At 38.6% G+C, this 24,306-nt stretch overlaps 2 protein-coding genes across 3 annotated transcripts; both read left to right on the forward strand.

Annotated features, from left to right (window-relative positions):
- Positions 1-87: 87 nt before the first annotated feature.
- On the forward strand, positions 88-10,502 carry ubtd1a (ubiquitin domain containing 1a). Of its 2 annotated transcripts, XM_044136171.1 has the most exons (5): positions 88-426; positions 856-942; positions 7,274-7,501; positions 7,812-7,997; positions 9,683-10,502. In XM_044136171.1, the coding sequence occupies exons 1-5, from the start codon at positions 375-377 to the stop codon at positions 9,895-9,897; spliced, it is 768 nt and encodes a 255-aa protein (XP_043992106.1). In that variant the 5' UTR covers positions 88-374; the 3' UTR covers positions 9,898-10,502. The 2 variants fall into 2 exon arrangements, with proteins under 2 accessions (XP_043992106.1, XP_043992107.1); XM_044136172.1 differs by lacking the exons at positions 88-426; positions 856-942 and adding an exon at positions 3,542-3,842 and having other exon boundaries at positions 9,683-10,458.
- Positions 10,503-11,040: 538 nt separating this feature from the next.
- On the forward strand, positions 11,041-23,075 carry rrp12 (ribosomal RNA processing 12 homolog). The gene is made up of 34 exons (XM_044136686.1): positions 11,041-11,270; positions 12,084-12,313; positions 12,420-12,503; positions 12,623-12,699; positions 12,787-12,892; positions 12,981-13,097; positions 13,211-13,349; positions 13,931-14,058; positions 14,154-14,252; positions 14,328-14,419; positions 14,504-14,615; positions 14,714-14,814; positions 14,906-15,020; positions 15,103-15,245; positions 15,321-15,442; positions 15,753-15,817; positions 16,434-16,596; positions 16,686-16,840; positions 16,919-16,986; positions 17,094-17,187; positions 18,386-18,544; positions 18,635-18,715; positions 18,799-18,904; positions 18,987-19,094; positions 19,188-19,345; positions 19,940-20,031; positions 20,110-20,268; positions 20,341-20,510; positions 20,599-20,709; positions 20,784-20,830; positions 20,915-20,993; positions 22,266-22,333; positions 22,417-22,499; positions 22,577-23,075. Exons 1-34 carry the CDS (start codon positions 11,132-11,134, stop codon positions 22,677-22,679), a joined length of 3,873 nt encoding a protein of 1,290 aa, XP_043992621.1. The 5' UTR covers positions 11,041-11,131; the 3' UTR covers positions 22,680-23,075.
- The last annotated feature ends 1,231 nt before the right edge of the window (positions 23,076-24,306 follow it).

Here is a 24,306-nt window from a genome sequence, read left to right on the forward strand (position 1 = left end):
TGCAGTGACTATATTTTCCTCAATAGATGCTGTTATTTTGAAGGACTCCCTTCTCGGTTTCCGCTGTGTTCCTGAGCCTGTTTCACGCATGCGTGCGGGGCTTTAAAGCATTAAATCTGAGTTAGATCGGAAACGGACTCTTCCGAGTGGGCTTGCCTCATTTTCAGCTGAGAAAATTTTGATTTTGTTTGTTGCATTCTTGTAAAGGGAAAAAGTAATTTTTTTCAGAGTCTCAGTGCGCCCATCCATTTCCGGAGCTGCACCGACACTCTTCCCACTGGTCTGTTATCCTGCTGACTCGCAGCTTCAGCTGACCCGTCTCGTCACGTCACGTCAAGATCCGGAGATAAACTTCTGTTTGCCAACAAGTTCTGATGTGGCAAGCAAACTGCAGACGGATGCATAACATAGCAGACTGGGTTTCAGGTGATTTGTCTTTTATTTTAAATCTATAGTAGGGTAAATATTTTGCGATTTATACAACAATATTTCGATTGAATGAAAAGCGCATCTATTACTTTATGTGTTTAGCACGGTTTACAAGAACAGTGAACTGAAGTGAGTTTTCTTTTTTGAAATTATGAATGAAAGATGGGAAGCATGGAGGCATGATGCTGTGCAGGCGCGTGTACCCATCAGCTGGCACTACACGTGACACAAACATAGCAGCTTGTCTGACCTCACAGGAACAAGCAGTGCTGAGCTGTCATTTTATCCCAAAATCATTACTCGTTCCTTGCACTCTTCCCTCCCATTTTAAAGCTCAATCAAAAACATATTTATTGTAAAAAGTTAAATTAAAAAAGTCAAGCATGATTTAAATAGTTAAATTTTCCTCCTTGTTCTGGGACACAGGGACAGTGATGGGAGGATGCGTGGGGAGGAGCAGGATGGATGGACAAGGGAGTGCCCATGGCTCCACAAGGACTAAAAAACGTGGAGGTAAGAAGCTGGAACACATTCAAATGCTTTATTTACAGTGATGTGGAGCCTGGGATAATGCTCTTGCTAATGCATATTTAATACTGCTGGACGATGTTGTAACTAAGATAAAATATATGTCCACATTATGGTGAAGTAGGGCTTCTCAGATCTAGAGAATCTACTTATGCAGCTGGAACTATTATTATAATAAACATCAAACGTTAACATTAAGTTCTTGGATTGAGATAAAATTTTAAATTTTAAATAAGATATGTGACATTGGTGTGGTCCGTAGTTTATGATTCACCTGGCTTTTTCATTCTTAGATCTTATATGGAGGAAGGCCTGAACGATTAAGCACTGGCTAAACTCTATGAAAATAAAATAAATTCCAATGGAATAAAAGTTTGGCTTAAGTATTTGACAGTTTTTGACATTAAAATCTTTTGCCAGAACTTACTTACTTCAGTTGTTAGCAGAGGATAAATAGCAGTAGTGGTTTTAATGCCAGATCAGTACTTTTTGGTGTGGGGGAAATGAATGGTCCCCTACACATATTAAAAGATAATCAATAAAACTAAAACAAACATCCAATCAACTACATTTGGTCTTTCAACCTATGTTTGTTTTTAAGGATCAGTTTTCAAAATGTGTTAAATACTAAGCCGCTAGTACTCATATTTGTGTAACAAGTGCCACCTTAGTAATAAGTTATATTAAGTGAATCTTTGTCAGTGAAAGGCTGTGCTTGTCATAAAAACAGACACAAATCAATGGATTAAAATTAGGTTTTTTTTATCTATTTGCCCTGCACCTTTGGTTGAAGGTTGCAGTTCAAATACGATGTTCTTTTTTGCTACTTATAGGTTGAATTTCTTTCTTCCAAGTTAGAAAAATAAAAAAAATATTGTTCTCCAAAGTTAGAAGTTTTCACTGACCTCAAAAACTGAACTAAAAATCCAACATGGCCTCTGCAGTTAAAACTTGCTTCTAACTGCAAACAAAAACAAAACAAAAGACAATTTAAACATATTTGCACCTCCTGAAAATGTAAATTTTCTGAGTATAGTCTAAAACGCTGTGAAAGGAAATGTAATTAGCTTATTTTTTGTCATTTTAGTAAGACAATCACATAAGCTAGCAGGTCCTGATGATTTTCTGACTTGCTGCCACAGTTATGATGGGTGTAACATTATTTTTACATCAATTTCCCAACTTCAGAGGTATATGAAAAACAGCATTGTATTTTATGTGTTTTCTTTGTGACTATTTTCAACCTCCTACAATGACAAAAAATCTTTTTTGCTGTTTGCACTCATTAGTCCTACATCACAGTTTTTGAGTTGTTCATTTCCTTAGCGTACCACTAATGAGAGTCCTAGTGCTATGTTTGCTACTTGTACTGTAGTTTGAAAACCATTGGAAAATGTGTTTTATTTGTTGTAATTCTTATCTCAAAGGTTGTTTTGGGTGCCCAACAAGCACAATACTCAAATTCTTGCTTTCTGACCTTTTGCAGCTTGATTATTGTGCTCAAATCTCCTTTTCATTTTTTGCTACCATATAGCTAAAAAATGAATAAGTAATATTTTAATAAATCTATATGAATTATTTAATATTTTAATACCTCATAGAAATGAAATTGCTAGAACTGCACAATATATCACATTGCAGCTGCGTGTGCAATATTGCAATTGCAAAGGACTGCTTAAATGCAGTTTTGGCTAGCGTACTATATTTCAAGTTTCTGCATATTCATGATGTATTTGGCGTCTGGGTCAGACACTATCAGCCTTTCATGCCAAGAGTTGATGTCTGTTCTTAGTGGCTGAGATAAACGTCAGAGCTGGTGATGAAAGAAAATAGTATTATGCTGCTTATTTTCCTTATGTGGTGCAGATCTACATGTAAACATCACTCAAAGTCACAGAACCTTTTGAAAACGGCATTAAAACATCATCACACCTTTAAGATTCACGCAGTTCTTCTTTAACAGTTAGTGTGACAAGGTCTTTTCATCCCGCTGCTGTTTGGAGGTCATTTTCAGTCTGCAGATATCTTCCGAACCTCTTAAGCCTTATCTTTTAGTCCTGTACCTAATCTGTACCGATGACCTGACAGATTATTTTGACACTCATTAATCTAGTATTTTTGAAATATCAACCTATGTGGAAGATGGATGTGGAGTACACGTTTAACTGCAATAGCAAAAGAAAATTTCCCTAACTCTGCCTAATTGTATGTTAAAATGGTATTTGCATGTTAGGCTTTCTTGAATTGAATTATCAACTTGAATTTTGGACAAATGTTGATACACAAGCTGTGTAATGAACCTCCTCATTGTCCTTTCTGTGAATAAAGCCACTTGGAGAAATTCCGGGTAGCAGGAGTAGTCTGCTTTTTCTTCCAGCAGTCTGGAGTTTACAGCTTGTTAATAGCTTTAGTATGTGGCCTTGGGTATTTCCATCCTGTCTTTAAATAGAGCTCAGAGGATTAGGCCTCTTGCGTAAAGGTAAAGCAGCTACCTGCTTGTGAGGACACGAGACTCTTTCTCCGAATACACTGAACGTGTTTCAATTAATTGCTCACCTGGTATTTATGGGGCCATGTGTTTTTATTAGAAGGGTTAAAATAGGAGAAGGTGGTGACATTTTTAAGCAACTGGAGAAGTGTACCTGCAGGCAAATGAGCTCTGAATCTCTGTAGGATCAGGCGGATCAGCATTATTCAGCGGACGCAGAGGGGATTCTCTTCCTTCTTTGAGGTCAAGCTCTGTGGCTCGTTTTGTGAAGTTTTTGATGAACAGAAGCTTGAGTCTCAGCAAGGCGCAGACAAAAAGACAGCGATGGGAGTTCCTAACTCCAGGGAATGCAACTACTATCATGCTCCAAATGCACCCTTAAAGATTTTGCTCAGAAGTAAGTATGGACCATTTTATCTTCAGGTCAATCTGGCTAATAGGCTACATGTGATTGTTGCTGCTGTTTTTGAGATCAGTTTTGTAGAGAGCCTCATTGGTTTCTTGTGTGTTGTCGTATGTTTCATACATTAAAACACACCGATGCACAAATCTAAATTTTCCTTACAGATTTCCAGTTTGCTTTGAGGTTTCACCTCATGTCTCTCTTTTTAACCATTTAACTGACTAAAAATCATGAAAGAAGGAAATGAACTGCAGGTTTTTTATTAACTGTATTAGATTTAATTCCATCTTTATTACTTTTAGCTTTTAGAAAAAGAAACTTCCCATAATATATTGAATTATTAAATGCATACCCTCGTAGGAATATCCAACACATTCATGGATTATTAATTTAAAGGATCACAGTGATGGTTGCTTAACAGATCAAACATAAATATATCCAGGTGTGTTTGTAGTATTTTCAACATTTAGTTTTTATCACATTCTTAAGATCTGAAATAGTGGATCAGTATTGAAATTTAAGTAAGAAAACTTTATTTATATCACAGCTGTCTCACATAAGATTCCAAAACACCTAGCAATAAAAAACTAACATCACAATTTTAATGACATACCTATATATTTTTATTTATAGATTACAAGCATTCGTTTTTGTAATTTTGTCATATTTGTAATCTTTAATATTACAAATATTATAACATTTATTATTCACAAGACTTCAGATGCTGTTATAGACTTGCAATTCCATAGGCAATCTTAATTTGATTTCAGGACCTCGAGACTTAAAATCTGGCTATTTAATAACAGGTTATTACATCTCTCTACTAATTCAAATAAACCAAAGCCAAAATTAGACTGCACCACATTAGGAACACATTTATCTCTATGCTATTGCTAGATATTGTAACAAGATAAATTACCATCCACCCACATTTTCCTTGTGAGCTTTAGCATCTCAGTCACTAAAAATATCCATCAAGAAAATGTCCATCCAGCAGTCCTGATGTGTTGACGGGAAGCATAATTTGCATGTCTGGCTCTTGAAATATAATATCCTACCACATACTGGATCCAAGCAAACCTTTTCCTATAATACAAATGGTAATATTTTTGATGATATCTGCAATTTGAGATAAATTACATATTTGTGTGGCTCTTCCCATCATGAAATGTGCACCTTGAGTAAATATATAATTTGAGTTCGATAATAATTTAAAAAATGTTGGTTATTCAGATAAGAGAAGAACGATTCTTTTTTCCTTCCACACTAATTTTAAAGCTGCTTCTCATTGGATGTCTCAGGTATAACTATTATCTCCATGTGATAATTACTCAGTAAAATTATTTGAACTTGCATTTAATCTTGGCTGTATTTTCATTAAAATTGAGAAGGAGACTCATTAACTTAATGAAACTCTGTATTAAAGGTATGGATTGGTCTTCATCGCCAATATACACTAAAACAGTTTGCGAGATTAAATAAATTTGCAAACTGAATCCTGTGATTTCTGCACCCTTCACTGATGCCTTTACCATGCCACATACTTTGTGCAGGATTGCACAAAGTATTCTTCTATCACAAAAAAGATAGAAGAATATGAATTAGATTAGAAGTGCACACATTTCATGTAAGATGCAATCAGACGGTTTATTTAGGATAGATATTGTTGTGAAATGTCTGCTTTTATTCATCAAAGTCATCCATAAAAATAAACCCTCTTTGTTTGTAGGCATTCATATGATAACAGAGCATAAGTCAATTTTTAAAAAAGTGTGAAGTTATTTTAAACAGAAAGGCTGTTGATTGGTTTTGTTTCCAACAAAATATGTGTATGAATTCAATCCTTTCAGCAGTTACTGTACAAATGTAGTAACAAAACCTTAAAGAATGATTGCTGTGTTACAATTATACTTCTGTACTTCCCTACATGCAACGTTAAGACAAATATTTGCAAGCTGGTCTTATTTCAAGTGTCACAAACATTATCTTTGGTGTCCATACTGGTGACTTTGGAAGTTAGTGTGTTACATAAATATATGTTATGTAAGGTTTTAAATTCCTCTCTACTAAAAAAAACAAAATGAAAACAAGCAAAAAACAAGTCTCAGAGCAGATAAAACGTGTTTTTTTAAATATATATTTAAAAAAGTCAACAGATTAAACGTATTTTTTTTCTCTTTTCTAGTTTTTTCCGGTGGCTTTGTGTTTCTACGCAGGCTGTTAGAAACGTTTTTTTTTCTGTTTCTCTGGTTCTCATTGGTCAAAGAATGCTCATCTCATCCGATGCCCAATGGGATAGTGGCAGATAAATCCTGTTATGTGGAACCTGATTACAGCCTATAATCCATTGCTGTGTGTCTGTGTGTGTCCATGCACATGTACAGTACAGTCTCTGTTACTAGCGACTGCAATAATCCACTGTGCTATAAATAACAAGTTTGATTTTTCTCTAGCAGTGAATCAAACCAACTTTGTGGGTAAATTCTGTATAACAGATATGCTTTATATATTGCAGCACCTTTACATTAAGGTGTTGCAATCCTGCACAAGCTGCACTGACAATTCCAGATTTTTTATGGTAATGTGCCTCTGGAAAAGAAAACTTAATGTATCATATCATTTGTTACGTGTTAAAATAACCACAGAATTATTTTTTTGATTAAGTATGCATTGTGCAATTTTTACACTGCACTTAATCCATTTTGTGTTGCTAATACATCCCCCAGAGCATTCTCTTTTCTGTTATTACAAAAGAGTATTCTGCTCATAATATGTTGCTTTAATGTAACATCAGAGATAAATAGCATATTTGTGTGGCTCTCCCAAACGGAAACAAAAGCTTACAACAAACAACTCTACCTAGGACATCAGAGCAAAATAAAAACATTACCTAATGCTCATTGGCGCCAGAGGTAATGGAAAAGAGCTTAGCCGATTTTAGATCAGCCATGACGTGGGTCAACATGGCAGCTATCGCCACACTAAGCATTTTTTCTCGGAGGTTTGCCACTTCATTGCCATTAAATTTTTAAAGCTTTGGATATTGACTCAACTTTTTAATTGACTTGTCTGCTGTGTTGCTCATTAAATGTTAACTTTTTCATTTGTTCACTAACGTTTTGAACAAACCTGGGAGGCAACGGGCATGCAACTTGATTTATGCCGAGATTAAATCACAGACACACGGTCTATTTACAAATTAGGTGGCTTCTGAAGGTAGTTTAGGGGTATCGGAGGAAACTGTGCTAAATAGATATGTCTCTTAGACTTCTCAGATGTGAAGGATTTTGAAAGATGTGCTTCCATTTCTCTACTCTTTGCACTACTCTTTGTTGGTCTTTAACATAAACCCTCCAAAAATCATCGTAAATTGCAAACCATTTGTACATAGAAGCAACAATCTTTTTCTAATTTCTCTTTTATAGCACGCAATGAGCCTCTCAAGAAAGACCGTCCTAAATGGAAGAGCGAGTACCCGATGACAGAGGGCCAGTTGAGGAGCAAGAGAGACGAGTTTTGGGATACAGCTCCCGCCTTCGACGGACGAAAAGAGATCTGGGATGCACTGAGAGCAGCAGCCCTGGCTCTGGAGTGCAACGACCTGGAGCTGGCCCAGGCTATAGTGGATGGAGCCTGCATAACTCTGCCACACGGTATAAAACGCTGACACAATCCATTTCTTATGTGAAAACATATCACACATATCTAAGCTTTAGATGTGCTGGAACACACTGGTTGAATAGTAATTCTCTCAATGCCATAGAGTGGTTTGCAGAATCCAGTGACTTGTTTGTAAGAGATTACTGTTGTAATTATGTAATAGTGCTGCGTGACCATTAAAGACAGATACACCCAGAGCTCTGGGATAAAGCACAGCATGCTCCCTCAGAGGAGAGTATTTATCTCTAATCTTTGAAGGTTTTTGAGAAGTGGGCACTTATTTGGGTGTCCTTTCCCCTGCAGGATCTCTTACGGAGAGCTATGATGAACTGGGAAACCGCTACCAGCTCCCAGCGTACACTTTAGCGCCACCTATCAACCTGATCACTGAGACGTCTTGCGACAGCAAACTGTCTGAAAGTGCACAAAAACAAGCTCAACCTCCACCGTCTCGAGAGGAGTTCCAGCTGCGGGTGCGATTATCAACAGGTAACACCGCCAGATGTTTAAAAGTGGAGAATCGCAGATGAAATCAGATATTTAGATACAATAGTTTTGCAGCCTCTCTCTTCTAGAAGCTTGCCCATTTGTTTATTCATCAAGTCAGATTAAACCTTTCCTGGTTTAGGTTAGGATTGTGAAAACTATTTATATGCTAAATACTAGGATAATCAGAGAGTGAGAGACACATATTTTAAAATAAGTTTACACACACCAAGATTGTCCTTAAACAGTCTTGAGAAGTCCAAATGCTGATGTCAAAGCAACATCCTCTTGGGAAGGAGGCAGGCTTTGAATCCCAGAGACCGTGTTTTGGTGCAAAACACCCGAGCTAAACACCTTCTGGCAACACCGGCTGAAACTGGTATCCAAAATAGGTTGAAAGGTCTATCAGGGGTGAAGAAATCAGTAGTACTAAAGCAACAAAAAATGTCAGTTTGTAAATACACAAAGAGATGAATACTTAATATTTGGAGATATACCTGTGATCTGACAGCTGGAGACAAGCCCACCAGCAGGCCTTGCCTCGACAAACTGGCATAGACGATGGAATTGAAGTGTTTGGCTGTAACAATCTTTGCTATGAGAATGAAAAGCAAATAACACAATACCCCTTTTGTGAAGTTTGAGGGTGGTAGTATCTAATTGTGTAGGTGTTTTGATGTGCGAGGCACTGATGCACTTCACAGAATAGATGAAATCATGAGATAAGAACATTATTTGGAATACTGAAGCAACATCTCAACACATCAGCCACAAAATTGAGGCTTTTTTACAAATCACTCTTCCAAATGGACTAGGACCTTCATCATGCCTCCGTAACACTATATTTGAAAGGGTGTGCATAAGACTCATATGACATTGTCATAAACATGGCATGACACCTGTTATGAACATGAAGGACTCTTCATGAATGTTTATGACTGTTGTCATGAGATGTCATTTGGTAAATGACACTTTTAATGCAAAATTGCTTTAAAAGTCCATTAAAAGTGCCATATTTGCATTAAAGTGTCATTATTTACCAAATAATGCAAAGTTGGCACTTCTAATGGACTTCTAATACTACTTTTAAAGCAACTTTGCATTAAAAGTGTCATTATTTACTGAATGGCACTTCATGACAACAGTCATAAACATTCCTGAATGTTTATGACTGGTTTCTAAACATTCATAAATATTCTTTATGTTCATAACAGGTGTTATGTCATTTTTATGACAGTGTCATGTTAGTGTTACACACACCCTGTCAAATAAAGTGTTACCCATGCCTCTATAGTTACAAAGTGGTTAACTAAGGCAACAAAGTTAATGGTTTGGAGTTGATCTAAGTCTCATAGAAAGCTTACAATCATTGATGAAAAAATGTGTGTGAGCAAAGTGGCCCACAAACCTGATCAGATGCATGTAGAAGGACACCCAAAACATTTGACCTCACTCACAGCTTAATAAAAAGAAAAATACCGCAAACAAAGATAAAATTATGAATTTGAAGTAACTTCACAATGTTCTCTTTCATTATTCTTGTAGTTAGCAATCATAAATTATTTTGGGATAGTCACAAATTACCAAAAGCAAAACAAAATTGATAATAAATATAAAATTGACAATAATTTGGCCTCAACTCTGTCTCGAAGCATTTAAATATCTAACACGGCACATTCCTGTTTCAGGGAAGGATGTCCGTCTGACAGCCAGCCTGGCGGACTCCATCGCCCTGCTGAAGAAACAGTTGGAAAAACAGGAGGACATCGAGGTCATCCGCCAGCGGTGGTTCTTCTCTGGGAAGCTTCTGACGGACAAGACTCGCCTCCAAGATGCCAAGATCCAAAAGGACTATGTCGTCCAAGTGATCGTCAACATAAATCCTTCGGTCATACCCAACTGAGGGATGAAGATCAGAAAAGGATGTGCCAGATAAGGCTGCAGAAACAGGAGCAGGTTTCCAGCAGGGAACTTTTATGTACATTTTATATAATAAATTATTGCTTTTATATTGTTCCTTTTTCTATTTTTCCCTTTTTTCCAATTAAAAAGATATTACTGAAAAGCACTGAAACACTTTAGTGATAATAGCGTCCTAAGATGCACCTCCCAGTGTCTGTCTGTTTCTGAAGATCTTGACTTGCAGCTCTATTGTTTACATGGGTTCCTCTCCTTGTCTTGTTTGTTTGTACTTATGCTTGTTGATGAATTAAATGCAGCTCACCTAAGGAAAACAAATAAGGAAAATCTACTCTTTTTTTCTCTTATGACAAATAGATGAGTATCTCTAATTGTAAACATTTGGTACATTTTTATGTCCATTTCACTGTGGGAACAGTACATTTTGACTAGACACTGAATATAATAAAGGAACCTTTTATAAGGTAGAAAGAGATGAACACATTTGTTTTTAGTTCATCGTTTCATACAGTTGTACAAACATGCAATAGCTTTCTGTCTAAGATTATGCACACTGTAATGTCATTTAATAAATGTTATAAATTTAAACTGCTTCTGGGAATTTATTTCATATTGACTGAATATTTTCATCTTTCCTTTTCGTCAGTCCAAATAAATGGGGAGAATCTTGGGTCAGGTGACAGTTTGTGTCACAGATCACTTTTAATACATTGAAAGGGCCATTCTGCCTTGTGCTGAAGAATAAAATGCCCTTAAAATTCATATTTCAAGAAAAACAACAACCTCAAAAATATAAATAATTCAGCTACATCTTTGTTTTACACTAACGTCATTAACATTATGAAGCCACCAGTCTAGTCGCTGCTTGGTCAAACCGAAAACTTGCTGGTTGGGATTAAACACAGTGTTTCTGAGGTAAAACTAAAATATTCAGAGAAATTGTGGAATCAATTCCTGGGCTGGAACACCTGCGAAAACCAAGTGGAACTTATTAGTTTGTAAGTTGTCTGTATGACTATGAGAAATCATAACTGTACAAAAGGAGGAAAGGCTGTTTATCCACAGTCGTTTGTAGTGAACAGCGCCATCTACTGGCGTACCAACATAACATCGAGTTGGACTCGACAGCAAGTCAGTGACGTCATCCAAAGAGCGACGGAGTCATCTGGAGCTCCACAGTCAGCAGTGGAGAAACGTGATTATTTTCGGCCCTGAAAATGGTGAAATCAGGGAAACTTCGGTCGGGAACCGCGGTCAAGTTAAAGCGCTGGAAGAAGGGACACAGCAGCGACTCTAATCCGCAGACCAGCCGGTTCCGACAGGCGGCGAAAAGCCGCTTTTTCAGCAGACCCAGCGGTAAGAGATACACACGTGGGTCTCAGAGAGCTAACATCAGCCACACTAGCCATTCAACTTAGATAACTTTATCTGTTACGCCGCTTAGCAAACACTCAGTATCATACTCTCAGGAGTAAATCCCCCTGACCTTTCTGTTCAGTCGGTCTGTAAAATCCTAAATGGAGTTTGTAAACACTGAGAAACACACTGGTCATTATTTGACTTGATTACTTTACTGCTACAGTTTACAACACAGAGGCATAACTGTACATAAGTTACAGATATTCATGTATGTTTGCCAATTATCACTTGCCCAAAAAATTTGAAGGAATGCAGTTTTAAGACATCAGCCTGTTAATATAATTCAAAACTCACAGGCCAGTCTGGATAAGTATGAAGCTTTATTAAAGTATTTTTTATGTTTTGATAAGGATAGAACATCAGTGGAACAAAAATATTAAGTTTCACTTTATCTTGTTTTCTGAATGATGTAATCATAGATTGTTTACCCACCCATTTGTTTACCATTCATTCACCAAACAGAGGTTATCTGATTCATCTGTTTATCTGTCTAACTATGCATACTCTTACAAAGTTGTTTTCTTGCATATTCCATACTTTTTTTGCAATGAACCATTACATGTGTGGTGTAAAAACAGAAAAGAGGAAAATATTAAGCTTCAAAAATTTTTCACTTTCATGGAAAACTTGCATAGAAACTATGATAAATTAATTCATATCACAGAGTAAGTCGAGCCCTCTTAACTCTTTTTGTGAACTTTAGTTTGGGAGTGACAGCAATAAATGCCTGTTTTGTTTTTACTTCCACAGCGAAGAGCGACCTGACTGTTGATGCTCTCAAGCTTCACAATGAGCTGCAGGCTGGGCCCCTGGAGCTTAATGCAGAGGCCCGTAAGGATAGTCAAATGGAAGAGGGGCCTGATGAGAGACTGTCGGAAAGAACATCGGGCACCTTCCTGAGTGGCCTGTCCGATTGTTCCAACCTCACATTCAGAAAGGTGCAGCGCTTCTGGGAGTCCAACTCTGCTGCACATAAAGAGGTAGGACTACGGGGGTATTGCCTGACCCTGCATACTCCCTATTTTTAAACTTAGCATGAGCAATATTTTGTAGCATATCTGCACTTACTCTTTTGATGTTTGCCAGATTTGTGCAGTTTTAGCTGCTGTTACTGAAGTGATCCGAAGTCAAGGCGGGAAGGAAACAGAGACGGAGTACTTTGCTGCTTTAGTGAGTGTTTCACTGGTTTATATTTTGTTTAAAGTTTGTGTTAAAAAAAAAGAAAGAAAGCTTATCCCCTTAGATTGATTAGCTTTATTTTTAATTAGTCTGGTTTTGATTTTTGGTAGATGACGACCCTGGAAGTTGTGGAATCAGAGGAATCTCAGGCTGCAGTGGCTTATCTTCTCAACCTTGTCATGAAACGGTAGAAATTAGAAAACTTTTGTCTTTTCCATGACTGAACATATTATACCTGATTAATACTGACTGCTCAGTGTTTGGGTGTCACCAGTGTTCCAGCTCCGGTGCTTAAGTCCAAGTTCTCAGACACCACCAAGGCTCTCATGGATGTCATGTCTAAACAGGTTTCATCTGATGCATCTTCAGCTCTCAGATGGGTGAGAGAATTTTCCGGTTTGCCTTTGTCTTGTTCTGTTGTCACTCTGTTTTTAAATCCATGTTGTTTTTTCGTGTTTGCATCTAAAGATCTTGTCCTGCTTGGCCACTTTGTTGAGGAAGCAGGATGTTTCTGTCTGGAGCTACCCATCTACTCTGCAGGCTTATCATGGTCTGCTCAGCTTCACAGTGCACAGCAAGCCAAAGGTCACTCCCACTAGCTTAAATAAACAGATACCTCATTTACTTTTCATCCAAAAAATTACAATACAAGATTTCTCTAACAAGTGATTGTCTATTTTGTTTTTTTTCCCCCTCAGGTCCGTAAAGCAGCTCAGCAAGGCGTTTGCTCCATTCTTCGAGGCAGCGACTTCCTCTTTACTGATGACGCTCCAAGCCATCACCCCGCTGCTGTCACTACAGCCAAGTTTTGCATCAAAGAAATAGAGCAGGCAGGAGGTGAGGCATCATGGTTGTTAGTTTACTTAACTGATGTAGTAAAATGTTCACAGGTTGGAATTTTATATCTAGTAATTAGTTAAAATCAGCCAATTTTGTACACAAAGACAGTCAGAAAGTGAATTGGGTAATATAAAGAATGTATATTGTTGGGATTTTACACCATAAACCAACACAATGTATTCATAATTGTGATGCAGACTGCAGACAGGTCAAATATAAAGCTGTGGAGAAGTTTAAAGCTGGATTATGCTACAAAAGAACAAACTGTATGCAAATGTACGCCACATTTTAGACCCAAAAAATGCAATTATGTTGTATGTAGTTTTTTTTTAATCCCATTGTGGATTAATGTGACAAAATGCAAATTAGTTCAACTGTTATGAATACTTATGCCAGGGTTTCAGCTAGTTATACTGAAGTAAGTTTCTAAATGGCTGCAGAAAATGTTTGGAAGACCATGTCCGGTCCAAATGTTTGCTTTTTGGAAGTTGTGGTGATCTAAAGAGAGAACATCCTCTTTAGCAATTATATTAAAATGTGTCCGATGAGTCATGAGTTGATTTTTGGCACCTCATCAGGTAGCAAAGAGGACACCACCACCCTCCATGTGCTCTGCCTCCTGAAGGAGCTGATGGGATCGTTTCCTCTGGGAACCGTTAAGTCCTGCTGTGAAACTCTGCTGCGTGTCATGACTCTCAGCCATGTGGTGAGTTCCCCCAGCTACAGCTACTTTGGTGCTTCTTTGGACGTTTTTTTTTTTTTTTTTAAAACAATGCTTCTTCTGTTTGTCTTGGCTGTAAGATGGTAACAGCCAGCGCCATGCAGGCGTTTCATCGGCTCTTCATTGCGAAGCCGAATGCGTCTTCCCTCTCTGCAGAACTCAATGCCCAGATCATCACGGTGAGACAAAAACAATGTGCTCCATTACCATAGCTTAAAATCCGCTAAAGACTCACTCTCAGTTGTCTTCCTCAGGCTCTCTATGACTACCTGCCCAGTGAGAATGACCTGCAGCCTCTGCTAGCCTGGCTTACCGTCATGGAGAAAGCACATGTTCACCTGGCAAGGTATAGTTGGTCAAGATTGCAGAACGAGATTGAAAGGACTTTTCTCAGGTGTGTCACTGACCTTCTGTGTGTATTTTGGTCCAGTTTGCAGAGTTCTCTGAGTTTAGGTCACCTCCCTCGGCTGTTCTCTGCTACCATGTCCTGCCTGCTGTCGCCGCACACACAGGTGGTCTCTGCAGCCACCAACACACTCAAGGTAATAGGCACTGAAACTGACAGCAATTAAACTTTTCGGTGTTGTTTTTGGTGTGTGCACGGTGCTAAATGGTTATGTATAATGTCTTTATATCTCAGAGTTTATTGACTGAGTGTGTTGCTCCTCACATGGAGGAAATGGGGATGATCACTGCCACAGCCTCTGCAGGGAACCCCTCATATGTCTGTAAAATGTTTCGGTAAGATCGCAGATAGTTTTTTTTTTATTTTTTACCGTTTTTCCATAAGTCACTACACAACTGCTAACTGTCTGTACTTGCATTTTTCCAGCATTGTGGAGGAAGGATTATCATATCGCTTTCATGCCTCGTGGCCCTTTGTGCTGCAGATCCTTGGTTGCTTTTACAGAGTTGCAGGAAAACAAGCTCACCCTATCATGACTAAGGTATAGCTTTGACATGTTGAAACCCTTAAGAGGATAAAGAATAAAATGAAGTGGACTGAACTTCTTCCCTTGTGCTGGGCAGTCCCTGCAGTCCCTGTCAGACCTGCGCTCCATCCCTCAGTTCTCCTTCAGCGGGGAGTTGGACCTGGCTGTGGGAGGCGCTGTGGAAAGCATGGGGCCTGAAGTGGTGCTGGCTGCTGTGCCGCTCAACATCACCGGCTACAAGTACGACGCCAAAATGACAGGATGTCCTGCTGTCTTTACTGTGATTTTATTAACTTTTGCTTGCATTTTTTTTAGTGACGACTTGGAGTTCCCTCGCAGCTGGTTGGTTCCAGTCATCCGAGATCACGTGAAAAACACTCGCCTCAGTTTCTTTGCTTCTTATTTTCTCCCTTTGGCCACTACACTCAAGCAAAGAGGTAAGTTAAATGTTTATGTAGATAAAACTATTAACTAGATTTAGCATCTTGTTTCAATGATCAGTACTGTTAGCATTGCTAGTAATAAGTTTCCAGATCTATTCCCTACAGAATGTAAATCCTGACCTTAGCTTTGAAGTTTCTAAAAAGTTTCTAAAATTTCCAAAATTAGCTATTGTTGGAATAAGACCAGACTTCCTGTTATCTGTTGAAAGTCTCTCTCTCATGCACTAGCATCTTGAATGAATGTGGACTAGGAAATAACATTTTCAGTTTTTACATGCTTTAACTGACTAATCTTGTTTTATAGCTGAAGAGTTGGAGCAAGAAGGAAAGAAGCTGGAAGCAAAGGTCTACCAGACTTTACAGCTTCAGGTAACAAAAAAAAAACTTGTCTTGTTGCTTTAACTTTTCACTTAATTTTGTCTGGTATTATAGTGTTGAATTTTGGAGTTATTTATTTAATATTTATTGGATCCGGGACAAGGGGTTAAAAGAAATCTACCTTTAGGGGAAAAATAGCTATTATTCACAGGCCCTCTAGCCTAAGACCTCTGACAATATCAGTTGTGATTAGTCTTCATTTCCTGCTCTCTTTGCATTTGGTGCTAATATTATCAAAGAGGATGTGGTTACAGTGGATAGAAATGGCAGGAAAAAGAACTCCAACAGAGTGGGGTAGGAAGGACAAACAAGAACAAAAACAATCATTGATCCAGAATTACTTACTCCTGAGGTTAAAAAATGTCCACAGATTAAATGACAATAGAATGACAAGCTAAACACACAACCTCTGGGCCAGGAGTTTGTTCTATAGTAAAAAAAACCCACAAGACTGAGAAAGCTAAAAGCATAGATAGGTAGGTCAGTGACTTCATCCAGGAAGTGAGCCTGCTAAGCTTGAATGCACCAAGCTATATGTGCTTTCTATGGTTACAACAAACCAGATTGTGCTTAAGCAAACAATGCTGATCTAAGTTCACCATTTCAGATTTGGACCATGCTTCCTGGCTTCTGCACATGCCCAGTGGACCTGACGGCGTCCTTCAAGGGCGTCGCCCGGACGCTCGGCATGGCCATTAACGAACGTCCAGACCTGCGCCTCACCGTGTGCCAAGCTCTGCGTACGCTGATCAACAAGAGCTGCTCCACAGGTGGCAAATGTTCCCAGAGGTCGTCTCTTTGTGCAAACTGTTGCATCGTTGCAGTATTATAATCATTCCTGTATGCGATCATGTTGAAGCGGAAGAAAAGGCAGAATTGGGACGGTTCTCCAAAAACTTCCTGCCCATCCTTTTCAACCTGTACAGCCAGCAGCCTGCAGACGGGGACTCTGGTGCTTACAGGATGGCTGTGCTCGACACCATCAAAGTCTACTTAACTGTCACTGATATGCAGGTAACATTTTAACGCTTCTGTTGTGCTGAAGAGTGTTAAAATGATCTGTTTATGCAATTTTACTTTGATCATCCGCAGCTGATCTGCACATTGCTGCAAAAAGCCTCTGACCGGCTGACCAGCTCGGAGAGCGTTGAGTTCACACGGTAGGACATCCAACTGGGATCCACTGGGTTTGATTTCCATCAGAAAATGATTAGTATATCTTCATCACCTGTTTGCTGAGCCTGTTCCGGTCCGATCTTCTTCTCAGGCTTGCAGTGATGGACCTTGTGGTTGCCATGGCTCCCTTCGTTGATGAAAGCACTATGGCCAAAACGTTTGAGCTCATAAGACCATATATGGAGGTATGTTTAATGATGCGTCAAAATAAATCAAAATATAATTGAAAAGTTACATGAATCAAAATGTGAAACTCTGACTCTGTCTTATATCAAATGAAAACCTAAAATTCAGTTTCCCAGAAAATTTGAATTAAATTAGACCAATAAAAAAGTATTTGTAATAGAGAAATGTTGACCCGCTGAAATTTACTTTTATGTACTGCGTATTAGTTGCCGACCTAGAGCTCATTTTGCTTCAATTACTGCATGAATGCAGAGTGGTTTGGAGCCTGAATGAATGAAGCCCAGGTTCCCTTTATAGTCCTGCAGCTCGTCTGCATTGTTGGCTCTTGTCCGTCCCATCATTCTCTTGACAACCCACTGTAGATTTTTTAATGGGCTTTAGGTCAGATGAGGTTGCTGGTCAGTCAGCCACATTAATCATGTCCAAAAGAGTAAGCATTGTTGCTTTTGGCAGTGCGTCCAGGAGTCGAATCCTGGATGAGAATCAGATCAGCTGCTTCACAAACTTTGCCAGCACAGGGAGGCATGAAGTGCTCTCGAATTTCCGGGTAGACAGCTGTGCTGACTTTGGACTTTATAAAGCACAGTGGGCCAAAAGCAGCAGATGCCATGGCTCCCTAATAACACTGACTGGAAACTTGGTAGTGGTCCCCACTCCTCCAGAATCAGGGATTTAAATTTTCAAATGGAATAAACTTTCTGCATCTGAAGCAGTTGTAGCCCAAGTCCTGGTTATATCTATGTGGGTTTGCTTGAGTGCCTTTTTTACCCCACAGTTTTATTTTTTTGCTAAACTTTCTAATAATGTTCTACATTACAGCACTTTGGAAGCACCTGGCTTCTTTATTTCCTTTTTTTTGAGTAAACCTGCTTGTGAAGCAGGTCGGTGACTGTCTGTTGAACAACTATCAAGTTAGCAGTCTTTCCCATGACTGTGACTTTTAGTTGGTTCTAAATAATAATATTTTAGTTTTCAGAGAAATAAATTTTCATTTTTTTGTGCTGTAGCTGTGAACCAAAAGTGATCAAATTTAACAAAAATGTGTCGCTCTGTAATGAATTTAACAAGATTTTTAACTTTTTAAAAATCAGTTTTTACTGTCCAAGAAAAATTTTGGTTGCCCTGGCAGTTTTTTAATTCAGGCCCTTTTTATAAGGTCTTTTTATTTTTTATTATTATTATTGCTTTTGTGTTCAGGCCAAAGAGCCGGGGATGCAGAAGAAGGCGTACCGCGTGTTGGAGGAGATGTGCGGAGCAGAGAGAGACGAGTGTAAATCCTTTGTCCTCTCCAACCTGGAAACTCTGAAAACTGTCCTGCTTGACACTCTTAAAAATGCTTCTTCACCCGCAAAGAGGGTAAAATCTTTATATATGTAGAAAAACATTCTGTACACCTGACTTTTGTGATTCACTCCCACCTGACTGCTTTGTTTTCGCTTTTCTCAGCCGAGACTCAAGTGTCTTATCCATATCGTGAAAAGGTTGAATGAGGAGCACAAAGGCTTCATCACTGCGCTGCTGCCAGAGGTGCAAACGCAAATCAGAGCTGATGACGACAGACACAGACAGAGCTGATGTACTTGGTGTTTATAAGAGTTTCTGCCCTGCAGGTGATCATCTGTACCAAGGAGGTTTCAGTTGGAGCTCGTAAGAACGCCTACAGTCTTCTGGTGGAAATAGGAAACGCTTTCGTTCGCTTCTGTGGGAACAAAAAAGGTGTTGCATTTGTTTCTGAATACATGTAAGTTTGTAACATTGGAATTTATAAAACAGCTAACATGACCTGCCTCGATTGTAGATGCGATGGAGGAGTATTTGGCTCTGGTGTATGCAGGACTCACCGGTTCCGTCACCATGATCACTTGCACCATTTTGGCATTGACTCGTCTCGTGTTTGAGTACAAAGGTGGTTTTCACTTGTATGTTTTCACCTGGACTTATGGAAAAAAATGACATCTGTGCGGCAGACTCAGTTTTACTTTTTACTTTTCTCTTTCAGACTCGATAGAGGTTTCCACCATGGAGCAGCTGCTGCAAAACGTCTGTCTGCTGCTTTCGTCTCGAACCAGGGAGGTCGTCAAAGCTGCATTGGGCTTCATCAAAGTCATCCTCTTCATCATGGACCCCAAAGCTTTGGGCTCACATGTTACCCTTATGGTATGAATTGTACATTACCAGTGACAAAATGTTTCAAAGGAGCTCTCCATGACAACCAAATCAGTCAGTCCCACCCCACCACAGAGAGTTGATACTCAGAAATGTTCCGTTTTGGATAATTTTCGTAATTTCAGCAGATTAATATGCTTTATTTTTGTTGTTTTTTTTCTCACTAAATCAAAGTACGAGAATGTGCTTTCCAACTCAAATTTATCTTGATTTAAGGTAACACTTTCTAAATAATGACTAAAGTTATGGGTCTTTCTGCTGGTTAAAACTCCAGAATCACTGTTTTTAAAAAAAGTAAAAATTTGTAAATATTTTCTACTTAATTCTGATAACAATGACCTGGTTTCCATCGCACTTACATAGTTTAAAAGTCACGTGTACACTGCACACATAGGACATTTTGATGACCAATCAAATGTTTAAGATGTAAAATGTCTTATCTAAGAGAAATTGTAAAGATTTTGGATGTAATTGACAAAAAAATATTGTTAATACTTAAACAGTAGATTAAAAGTTTAGTGCGTAAACACATTTAGTAGTGAGGATATGATATAATAAATTACTTTTTGTTCCATCTCTGTTCAGATGGAGGGAGTTGGAAACATCAAGGATGATGTAAGAAGGCATTTCAGAACCAAACTCAAGAACATCTTCACTAAATTTATCCGAAAGTTTGGGTGAGTCTTCTTCCTACCGATGTTATCTGTTAGCGTTGCGCTTTCCTTCTCCTGAAAGCTCTGATTGTGGGTTTCCAGCTTTGAGCTGGTGAAGAGCATGCTGCCTGCAGAGCACCACAAGGTGCTGACAAACATCCGCAAAGCCGAGGCCCGAAACAAGAGGCGGAAGCAGGTCGCAGAGGAGCAGGACGCATCGTCAGAGAGCGAAGAGGAGTCGCCTAAAGGAAAAAGCGAAAGGTACGACAACAGCTCCCCACACGAAAGTCACTTTAGTATATGTGTTTACCACATTCCCTGTTTTCTTTCTAGTATTGAAGACATCCTGGCTGAGTCCGACAGTGATTTGTCTGAGGATGAAGGAAAGTCTCGTAACACCCAGAAGAAATCAAGCAGACAGAAAGGGAAAGCGTGGCTGAAGGAGGGAGAGGGAGATGATCCTTTGAACTTCTTGGATCCAAAGGTTTCACAAAGAGTTCTAGGTACCATGGCATTGTGAGGCTTCTTGCTTTAATCAGAGAACAATTCTGAGGTTCAGAAGATTTAAAATGATGTTTTGTTGTTTCTCAGCCACAAATCCACAGCTGAAGAAGATCACCAAGGTCGAACACGGCTTCAAGGTGACCTCAGACGGACGGCTCATCATCAGAGAAGATGACGAGGTCAATGGGAAAAACAAAGGTTAGAGGAGTCCGGTGGTGTCGTTGCAAGAGCTTTATGTGTGAACACACTGACGGCGGTGCTTCTCTTCACAGGTGGAGAAGAGATGGACGATATCCTGGAGGAAGCGGGAGTGAAATCTGTGAGTTTTACAGAGCACAGTGTTAATGTTTGGGAACATTTTGCTGTTTTGCTTACAGTCTGCTTTTTTTCTTTACACTTGCAGAAAAAGTCCCAGAAGAGAAAGTTTCAAGATGACAATTTAGACGAGGACATGGATGTTGAACCTCAATTGAAATATAAAGGTAACTAAAGAAGATATTCCTCTGGATTACTGAACTGCCTTGGAGATGAAATGACACTCTTTATCCTTTTTCTCATTTTGTTATGTTGTAACCAGAAACCTCAGCGGTGTTTTATTTGAATTTTAGTGTCGATTATTTGTGAAATGGAAAGATATTGATATGTGTTTTTAATGTGCTTGCATGCATTCAAGGCGCTGACTCAGCACGTTAGTTCAGTGTGCTGATAGAGATGCAAGTCTTCTGAGTTAAAGTCTCTACCAGCCTCTGAGCCACTTTTCTTTCACAAAGTGGCTCAGAGTGGATGGAGTGGATCTGTGAACATCAAGTCTGGCCACAGATTACAAATTTGGTTTTATTCTCTTCTTTGATTATGCCATTCTGACAAATGAATGCACTTTGATGTAAACCATCAAAGTTAGCTCTGATTGTATGTTTAGAGTTGTTCTGGTGGAAGGCGAACCTCTGCCTCAATCTCAGTCTTGTGCAGATTTTCTTCAAGGATTTCTCCCTGACCAGGCTCTTTTTCCCTGGTGTAGAAAAGCATTCCTACAGCAGACTGCTGCCACGACCATGCTTCACGGTGTGGGTGGTTTGCACAAACTGACTTGCATCGTTAATGTTCGACCACACAAAGTGTTCTGCACATAGGCCAAAAGACTCTTCAACGTTTGCTGTATCCTATACACAGCATGTGGGAAACTGCAGACAAGCATTTCTACCTTCGACCCAGCTGAATAAAGCCCATTCAGAATCACTAAAGCTACCTGATCTTTTTGAAAAAAGAACAATTCATTATTTTTAACACATGAGTGCTTTAGAAAATGTCTTTTTTTAAACCACTACCATTTTTCCTATATTTTAAAAACTCAAAACCTTTGCAAAAAAGAGGATGGATACATGTTCTTTCATGGGGTGTAGAAAAATTATGGTGGGAAAAAGACCCAGTTTTCAACCAGAAAAAAATTATCCAAAATAATATTACTGGCTCTTTTGGATAATTCAGTGGATATGCAATACAATTATTGCATGAAAAGAACCACAGAATTGCTAAAAACATTGCATTTGCTATCATATCTAAGTCTAAAAACATTAGTTGGTTCTTTATCATTTTTAGCCCAAGTTATGAAGAGCTGTTATGGAAGGGCCACATGTTGTAGACTCACATAAAATCCGGTAAAAGTACGTTAAGGTTTGCAGTTGTGTTGTGGCAAGGTTCAAATACATGCAAACACTTGTACATAGCACTGTGTGATGATGATGCTTTTCTCACAGCCGGCGGCTCGGGTATCCACAGACCTCTGGGACGAAGCCAAAATGTTGGATCCGATTATAAATCAAAGGTAAACAAGCACAACAATCTGCAACTGAAGTGAAGTTGCTCAGAAAGACACTCATTCTGAGTGTCTTTTTCTAACTCTGTCAGAAAGGAAAAGGAGATGTGAAGAAAAAAGGAAAGCTGGATCCTTACGCTTACATCCCTCTGAAGAAGGACCAGCTCAATCGCAGGTATGAGCGTCGGCTCATGCCACCACACTGATTTGTAGGCTTAGACTTGAGCCTAAAGTTTTGCTTTACGCCTACAGGAAGCGAGCCAAACTGCACGGTCAGTTCAAAGGCATGGTGAGAGGCGTCCAGAAGGGGGCGCAGTCTGGAAAGAAAATGCAGAAGAAAAAAAGGAAAGCCTGAAGAAGATGATTTAAATTGTTTGTTGGACTGCTTTTGTAATGTGTGCATCAAAGTGAGAGCACACCTAGATATGTGTGTGTGTTTCAAAGATACTCTGAACATTTATCAGTTTACAACATTCAGTGGGATGGAAATGAGAATTTCTTGCTGATTATGCTCCCTTTGTCTTGTTGTTACTCAAGTGGATGAAAAAAGAAAATCCTGTCTGTACTCATTTCGACATGCCCCAAATTGATTGCATTCATACAGAGACACAACAGTTTTGTTTTCATTTCCACATTTGGCCACTTGACGCTGCTGCAGTCTTGTGTACTGTAAATTGTGATAAATCATTCACTAATGCTATAAGGTTCCTTCAAGTGTATTATTAAAGTAAATTATGGAGTGCAAAGTGAACTTGCTTTTCTGTTTTGACTCATCATAAACCTGAAATAAATCCCAACTTGAACAGGAAAGTTGTTGCATTTTGCAGCTCAGCTTTGAAACTTGGGTTGTTTTTCTGATATACCGTAGAGCTGATGTGATTCATTTTCTCTGACAGGATGAAGTAATGAGTCATGTACCGGTAATGAGAGGCTGACCTTCGAGTCACTCTTCTCTGTTCAGTATGTCAGCATTCCTTAGGAGAAAAACAACAGGGACCTGAAGTACCAAGCAGGATTTGGGACAAAGTTTAAGATTTAACTCTGGATTTCCATTGTTTTGTATGTAGTTCAGTTTCATATAAATAGAAAGCCTTGATTTGCAAAAAAATATAAAAAAAAACAGATTTATCCAAAGTCAATAAAATTTCACTTGTGTTTTATATGGATCAACACACAGCTTTTCTGCTTTTTTTTGTTTCGACTTTAGTAAAAAATAAGATAAAGTTCAGACAAATGGTCTTCAATTCATAAATAAGAGTAATGTTTGTGGATTAAAAGTTTATTTCTTATTTATGATTGTCGCATTTGATTGTGGATTTAAAACTATTAAAACAAATAGGTTTGTTCTTGCTATTGATATCCAAAGAAAATTAGACGGAGCGGTAGGGCTGTTGTAAGAAAATACTTTACTAATCGAGAACTCTATAGAATATTTTTACGATTATCCGGGGAATTGGATCTCTGCCAACCTGGATGTAGTCTATCTCAAAGACTAGTTGGTTAATATTATTTATTCAGATTTATATACACAAAATTCATAAGCATATTCTGAAATTAAGAGGATTTCTATTTCCCCACAACATGCTTTATGTATTTACATATGTTTATGTATATATACTTGCAATAAGATTCAAACCACTGGATCCCTAAAATGGTCTGGATGACAAAAAAATCTCACCAAATATTGCTTTTAATATTGCGTAAGTTCATAAAGGGTGCCCCATAGTATGTTGTTCCAAAGTAGGCTAAAATACCGCTTTCTATTATTTTATAACTTTAGGAATATGAGCACAGAACTTTATTAGTGCAGAAATATATTTGCTGGTAAAGACTTAAAAGTTGCTTCATAAAATCTCCAGATTAATGGATGTAGAATTATTTTTTATGGTTTTCAGCATACATTTCCTGTGTAGTTTATAACAGCCCTGACATTTTGTAATTTGCTTAATTAATCTGATGTAGTTTTAAGGCATTACATCAAC

Source organism: Gambusia affinis, linkage group LG13 (assembly GCF_019740435.1).
Source record: "Gambusia affinis linkage group LG13, SWU_Gaff_1.0, whole genome shotgun sequence".
NCBI lineage: Eukaryota > Metazoa > Chordata > Actinopteri > Cyprinodontiformes > Poeciliidae > Gambusia > Gambusia affinis.